We start from the raw sequence: 8031 nt of genomic DNA on the forward strand, positions 1-8031 counted from the left end.
TATGGTATATTCTGGTATATTCTGCTATATTCTAGTGTATTCTGCTATATTCTAGTATATTCTGGTATACTCTCGTATATTCTTCTATATTCTAGTAATATTATGGTATATTCTGGTATATTCTGGTATATTCTGCTATATTCTAGTATATTCAGGTATATTCTAGTATATTCTGATATATTCTAGTACATTCTGGTATATTCTCGTATATTCTTCTATATTCTAGTAATATTATTTTATATTCTGGTATATTCTGGAATATTCTGCTATATTCTAGTAATATTATGGTATATTCTGGTATATTCTGGAATATTCTGCTATATTCTAGTAATATTATGGTATATTCTGGTATATTCTGCTATATTCTAGTAATATTATGGTATATACTGGTATATTCTGGAATATTCTAGTATATTCTGGTATATTCTCGTATTTTCTTCTATATTCGAGTAATGTTTTGGTATATTCTGGTATATTCTGGTATATTCTGCTATATTCTAGTATATTCAAGGTATATTCTCGTATATTCTACTATATTGTAGTAATATAATGGTATATTCTGGTATATTCTGGTATATTCTCGTATATTCTCCTATATTCGAGCAATATTATGGTATATTCTTGTATATTCTGGTATATTCTGGTATATTCTCGTATATTCTTCTATATTTTAGTAATATTATGGTATATTCTGGAATATTATGCTATATTCTCGTATATTCTACTATATTCTGCTATATTCTAGTATATTCTGGTATATTCTCGTATATTCTTCTATATTCTTCTATATTCTAGTAATATTATGGTATATTCTGGTATATTCTCGAATATTCTTATATATACTAGTAATATTATGGTATATTCTTGTATATTCTGGTATATTCTGGTATATTCTCGTATATTCTTCTATATTCTTCTATATTCTAGTAATATTATGGTATATTCTGGTATATTCTCCTATATTCTATTATATTCTGGTATATTCTATTATATTCTGGTATATTCTAGTATATTCTGATATATTCTAGTACATTCTGGTATATTCTCGTATATTCTTCTATATTCTAGTAATATTATGGTATATTCTGCTATATTCTAGTATATTCTGGTATACTCTCGTATATTCTTCTATATTCGAGTAATATTATGGTATATTCTGGTATATTCTGCTATATTCTAGTATATTCTGTTATATTCTAGTATATTCTGGTATATTCTAGTATATTCTGATATATTCTAGTACATTCTGGTATATTCTCGTATATTCTTCTATATTCTAGTAATATTATGGTATATTCTGGAATATTATGCTATATTCTCGTATATTCTACTATATTCTGCTATATTCTAGTATATTCTGGTATATTCTCGTATATTCTTCTATATTCTTCTATATTCTAGTAATATTATGGTATATTCTGGTATATTCTGGTATATTCTATTATATTCTGGTATATTCTATTATATTCTGGTATATTCTAGTATATTCTGATATATTCTAGTACATTCTGGTATATTCTCGTATATTCTTCTATATTCTAGTAATATTATGGTATATTCTTGTATATTCTGGAATATTCTGCTATATTCTCGTATATTCTACTATATTCTGCTATATTCTAGTATATTCTCGTGTATTCTTCTATATTCTTCTATATTCTAGTAATATTATGGTATATTCTGGTATATTCTGCTATATTCTATTATATTCTGGTATATTCTGTTATATTCTAGTATATTCTGGTATATTCTGGAATATTCTGCTATATTCTTGTATATTCTGGTATATTCTGGTATATTCTGGTATAGTCTAGTATATTCTGCTATATTCTTGTATATTCTGGTATACTCTCGTATATTCTTCTATATTCGAGTAATATTATGGTATCTTCTGGTATATACAAGTATATTCTTGTATATTCTGCTATATTCTATTATATTCTCGGACTTCCGCTTCCGGTTGCGAAGAAGAGTGCAGAGTGTGGGTTACTGAGTGAAAGTTGTGTGTGAAAGAGAGGTGTAGGGAAAAGGCGGAGGGTAAAGGTGGTAGAGAGGGGCTAGTAGGAAGCAAGGGAGAGACGGGTGAGGTAGGAAGAAGGGCGAGGGAGCGTGAGGAGAAGTAGGGCGGAAGGGAAAAAGGAGGTAGTGTAGAGGATAGGTTTTCACGTGGCGGGAGACAGGTGTGCTCGTGAAAAGGAGAAGGAGCGAAGGTGTCGCGCTCTGTCGGGAGAAAGGAGGAATAGTAAAAGGGGGACTGAAAGGCGGGAAGGTTTGAAAAGTTTCGAATAGGACAAGGCGGGAAAAATGGCGGATGAAAAGCGGAAAGTGGAGGAGGGAAGAGAGAGAGGCTTGGCAAGGGGAAGAGAGGAGGACAAAGAAGGAAAGGGCAGAGTAGGGGCGCTGTCGGGCGAAAGCAATCTGAAGAGGTGGTTTAGCTCGGGGAGCGTGGAAAGTGTGGGAAGGAAAAGGAGTATAAAGGAGGTAGAGGGAGGGGGAGAGGTAGAACGTGACGCATTTAAGAGAAGCGACGTCACTAAGAGGTCGCCACAGAAGGCAGAGGGGGAGGGGGTAGGGGAGTGCAAAGAGATGGTGGGGATTCTTAAGGGATTGATAGAGGAGGCGAAGAGTTTAAGGGACGCACTATGGAAGGATAGAGAAGCGGGGAGGAAGTTGATTGAAGATTGGGGGAGGGAAACGGAGAGGTGGAGGGAAGAGAGGAGGGAGGAGGTAGCAAACAGGGAGAAGACGTGGAAATGGTTGGAGAGCATTGAGGGAAGGGTGACAAAGGTAGAGGGGAGGATGGAGGAGATGGGGCGAGGAGAGGGGGTGAGGAGGGGGAGTGAGGAAGTAGACAAGAGGATGGACAGGTTGGAGGGAAAAATGAAGAAGGTAGAGGAATGGATGGGGAATGAGGGAAGGGGGGAGAAAGAAGGGCAAAAGGAAAGGGGAGAAGAGACAAGTGGGGATCGGGAAAGGGAGGAGAATAGGAGAAGATTAAGGAGGCTTGAAGTCAAGCATGATAAGAGTGAAAGAGAGATGAAGAGGAATAATGTGGTAGTTAGGAGATTGAAAGTGGAGGGCTAAGAATTAGAAGGGGAGATCAGGAGGCTTTGGGAGAAGATGGAACTGGGTGTCGAGGGAATTAAGGAGGTAAGGAAGATAGGGAAGGTGGGGAATGATGGTAGAGGGATGGTTTTGGTGAGAATGGAGGGTAGAGAATATAAAAGGAAGGTAATGGAGGGGAAGAAAAAACTTAGGGGGTTAGTCGAAAGGATAGATGACGATCTGACGGAAGAGGAGAGGAGAGCGAGATGGAAGATAGAAAGGGAAGCGGAGATAGAAAGGAGAGAGGGAAGGTACGTACAGATAGGGTACATGAAAATGTGGGTGAACGGGAAAATGAAGAGATGGGACGAGATAGAGGAAAAATGGATGGAGGAGCAGGGAGGGCAATAGGGATGGAAGCAGGAGGGAGACACAACAGAAGGGAGGGGGAAGAGGGAGAGAAGGAGAACAGGGTTGAAGGTGGGGTTCTGGAATGTGGCGGGGCTGATGAATAAGGATGAGGAGTTTTGGAAGGGGTTGGTAGAATGGGATGTGATAACGATGATGGAGACGTGGGTGGAAGAGAAGGGATGGAGTAGGATAAGGGAAAAGATGTCGAGGGAATTCTACTGGGAGATGCAGTGGGCAAGGAGAGAGGAAAAGAAGGGGAGAGCGATAGGGGGTATGGCGATGGGGGTGAGGAAAGGACTGGATAGAGAAGGAGGGAGGGCTGAAGGGAAGGAGGGGCTGATGACGGCAAGAATTAAGCTGGGGATGAGTTGGTGGAGGGTGATAGGGGTGTACATTAATAGGGATCTGGACAAGAAACTGGAAGATTTAGGGGACTGGACAGAGGGGAGAGAGAGAGGAACAAAGGTGTTGATAGGGGGGGACTTCAACGCGAGAACGGGGCGAGAAGGAGGGGAAGTGGTTGAGGAAGAGGAAGGAGGGGGAAGAGAAAGCAGGAGATCTAAAGACGGGAAAGTGAATGCGGAAGGGAGGAGGCTCTGTGAATATCTGGGAGAGAGGGGGTGGGGGATTCTAAATGGAAATACGAGGGGGGATGAGGAAGGAGAGTGGACTTTCATGGGGGGAAGAGGGAACTCGGTGGTAGACTACATACTAGGAAATGAGGAAACAAGGGAGGGGGTGGAGTGGATGGAAGTTGGGGACAAAATAGACTCAGACCACGCACCAGTGACAGTAGGGATTAAGGGAGAGAGGAGGGAAAGAAGAAGGAAGGAAGGGACTGGGAAGGGGGTGAAAATAGGGAACTGGTCGGAGGAAGGGATAAGGGCTTTTAGGGAAAGATTTGGGGGGAGAAGAGAGGAGGAAGTAGGAGGGGTAGAAGAAGACTGGACAGGGTTAAAGGAGAACATTAAAGAAGCACTAGGGGAGGTAGGGAAGAGAGAAAAAGGGAAAAGGAGAGGATGGTGGGATGAGGAATGTAGAGAGGAAAAAAGGAAGGTGAGGGAGGAAATGAGGAGATGGAGGAAGAAGGGGGGAGAGGGCGAGATTTACAGGGAAAGCAGAAAGAGGTACAGGCTGCTGTGTGAGGAGAAGAAGAAGGAGGAGAGAACGAAATGGGAAAGGGAACTGGAGGGGGTGAAGACGGAGAAGCAGGTATGGCAGGTGGTAAACAGGGAAAGAAAGAAAAGAGCTTGGATAGACGAAGGAATAAAGATGGAAGAATGGAATGAGCATTTCAGGGGGCTGTTGGGTGGGGTGGAACAGAGGGCAAGGGTGGGAGAGGTAACAAGAAGAAGGCGGGACAGTGAAAGGGAAATAGAAATAGGGGAAGTAAAGAGGGTTATAAAGGGGCTGAAGGAGAAGAAAGCGGCGGGTGGGGACGGAATAGGGAACGAGGTTTGGAAATATGGAGGGAGCGAGGTGGAAATGTGGTTGTGGAGGGTATGCAATAGGGTGTGAAAGGGAGAGGGTTGGGTGGAGGAGTGGTCGGAAGGGACAGTTATACCCATTGCGAAGAAGAGAAATAGCAGAAAGGTGGAAGACTACAGGGGGGTTACGCTGTTACAAACAGCGTATAAGGTGTACGCAGCAATCCTGGCGGAGAGGTTAAGGGAGGAAGTGGAGGGGAAAGGCATGTTACCGGCGAGTCAGACGGGGTTCAGGAAGGGGGTGGGGTGCGTAGATAATATATACGTGCTGAATTATCTCCTAAACAGGCAGGTGAGAAGGAAGGAAAGGAAGATGGTGATCTTCTTTGTAGATCTGAAGGGAGGGGCTAGTTGTGAGATGTGAGGAGATATTGAGGGAGACGAGGAGTAAAGTTAGGGTGGGAGGGGAGGAGGGGACAAGTTTTTGGACGATAAGGGGGGTGAGGCAGGGGTGCCCGCTGAGCCCGTTGCTATTCACACTGATGCTGGCGGATATGGACGAAGTGCTGGAGAAGGGAGGATGGGGGGGAGTAAAATTAGGGGAGAGGAAAATCTTTACGCTGGCGTACGCGGATGATGTAGCTATGATGGCGGAGGATGAGGAGGGCATGAGGGGTATGATGAGGGGTTTGGAGAGATACCTGGAAGAAAGGAAGCTGCAACTGAATGTGGAAAAGTCGAAGATGATGAGGTGCAGAAGGGGTGGGGGCAGGTGGAAAAAGATCACATGGAGGTGGAAGGGCAAGGTGCTGGAGGAGGTGGCCGAATTCAAGTACCTGGGGTACGTGGTTATGAGGGACGGGGGACAGAGGAAGCACGTGGAGGATAGAATTAGGAAGGGGGCAGCGATAATGGGACAAGTATGGGGGATGGGGAAGAGGAGGTTCGGTAACGACTGGGGAAGGAGAATTTGGTTATTCGACAGGTTGGTGTGGTCGGTTATCAGCTACGGGGTGGAAATTTGGGGTTGGAAGGAATGGGAAGGTATAGAAAGACTGCAAGAGAGGTTTCTGAGATGGGTGCTAGGGGTAGAGAGGTGCACGCCGGGATACATGATAAGGGAAGAGTTGCAGAGGGAGCTGTTGAGAGGGAGGGCGGGGTTAAGGGCATGGGGCTACGAGAAGAAGCTGCGGGAGGGAAGAGGGGGGAGTTAGCAAGGATGTGCTTAGAACAGGTAAGAGGCAGGGGTAGAAGGGGAGGGGAGGTAGATGGGTGGGAGAATGAGAGAAGACGTTTCTGGGGAGAGAGAGGTTGGTCAGCAGAGGAGACAGAGGTGATGATGGAGGAGAGGATAGAGGTAGTGAGTGAAGAGTTAGTAAAGAGGGAAAGGAGGAAGCAGCAGGAGGAGAGATGGGAAAAGATAAGGAGAGCGAGATACAATGTGTGGTATGGGAGGGTCAAGGGAGAGGGGATACCAGGATATTTGAGGAAAGGGTGGGGAGAGAGTAGATGGCAAAGAGTAGCTAGATTTAGGTTGGGTAATGAGATGAGGGGTGGAAGGTATTGGATGGAAGAAGAGGAGAGAAGGTGTAGGGTCTGTGGGTGGGAGATGGAAACGTGGGAGCATGTGTGGGAACTGTGCTGGGGAGGGGATGAGGGAAGGGGGTGGCAGGATAGGGTAGGGGAGGTGCTAGGAGATGAAGGAGAGGGAGAGGAGTGGATGAGGAGGTTAGAGGAGTGGAGGGAAGGTACGGAGGGAAGAGGCGCGGGGGGGGGGGGGGGGGGCAAGGTATGAATGACTAAGAATGGAAAGAATGAGTGCAGCCGGAAGAGGAGGTCCAGGGGGGAGGGGAAAGGATGGGTGAGTGGTAGAGGAGGGGGGGAGTTGAGATGGTATGAGTGTGTGTGTGAGAGGTAAATTGGGAATGTGGAATGTGGAGTAAACAAGAGTAAGAACTCTCTCTCTCTCTCGTATGGATTAGAATTAAGTCAAGTTAAGGTATGTTAAGTTAAGTTTAAGTTTAGTAAATTAAGATAAGTTAAGATAAGTTAGGTTAACTTAGGTTAAGCATAGTCTAAGCTTTAGGTTAAGAGTTAGGTAAGAGAAGAGAGGAGGAAAGAATTGTAACCCCTAGGGGAACAATAAATGATGCTACTACTATTATATTCTCGAATATTCTTATATATTCTGCTATATTCTAGTATATTCTTGTATATTCTCGTATATTCTTCTATATTCGAGTAATATTATGGTATATTCTGGTATATTCTGCTATATTCTAGTATATTCAGGTATATTCTCGTGTATTCTTCTATATTTTGGTATATTCTGCTATATTCTAGTATACTCTGGTATATTCTCGTATATTGTTCTACATTCTAGTAATATTATGGTATATTCTGGTATATTCTCGTATATTCTTCTATATTCGAGTAATATTATGGTATATTCTGGTATATTCTGGTATATTCTGCTATATTCTAGTATATTCAGGTATAATCTCGTATATTCTTCTATATTTTGGTATATTCTGCTATATTCTATTATATTCTGGTATATTCTCGTATATTCTTCTATATTCTAGTAATATTATGGTATATTCTGGTATATTCTGGTATATTCTGCTATATTCTAGTATATTCAGGTATATTCTCGTATATTCTTCTGTATTCTAGTAATATTATGGTATATTCTGGTATATTCTCGTATATTCTCCTATATTCTCCTATATTCGAGCAATATTATGGTATATTCTGGTATATTCTGGTATATTCTCGTATATTCTTCTATATTTTAGTAATATTATGGTATATTGTGGTATATTCTGGTACATTTTGCTATATTCTAGTATATTCAGGTATATTCTCGTATATTCTTCTATATTCTAGTAACATTATGGTATATTCTGGTATATTCTCGAATATTCTTATATATTCTAGTAATATTATGGTATATTCTTGTATATTCTGGTATATTCTGGTATATTCTGCTATATTCTAGTATATTCTGGTATACTCTCGTATATTCTTCTATATTCGACTAATATTATGATATATTCTGGTATATTCTGCTATATTCTAGTATATTCTGCTATATTCTAGTATATTCTGGTATATTCTAGTATATTCTGATATATTCTAGTACATT

General features: G+C 41.9%; 1 protein-coding gene across 1 annotated transcript; it reads left to right on the forward strand.

The window, feature by feature from the left end:
• Window positions 1–5425: 5425 nt before the first annotated feature.
• Window positions 5426–5927, forward strand: LOC143364789 (uncharacterized; the record flags this gene model as incomplete). The annotated part of the gene is made up of 1 exon (XM_076804934.1): window positions 5426–5927. A coding segment is annotated over exon 1 (502 nt), but the record flags the coding sequence as incomplete, so codon positions are not given.
• Window positions 5928–8031: the final 2104 nt, after the last annotated feature.

This window comes from Halictus rubicundus, unplaced genomic scaffold, assembly GCF_050948215.1.
Source record: "Halictus rubicundus isolate RS-2024b unplaced genomic scaffold, iyHalRubi1_principal scaffold0999, whole genome shotgun sequence".
Taxonomy (NCBI): Eukaryota; Metazoa; Arthropoda; class Insecta; order Hymenoptera; family Halictidae; genus Halictus; species Halictus rubicundus.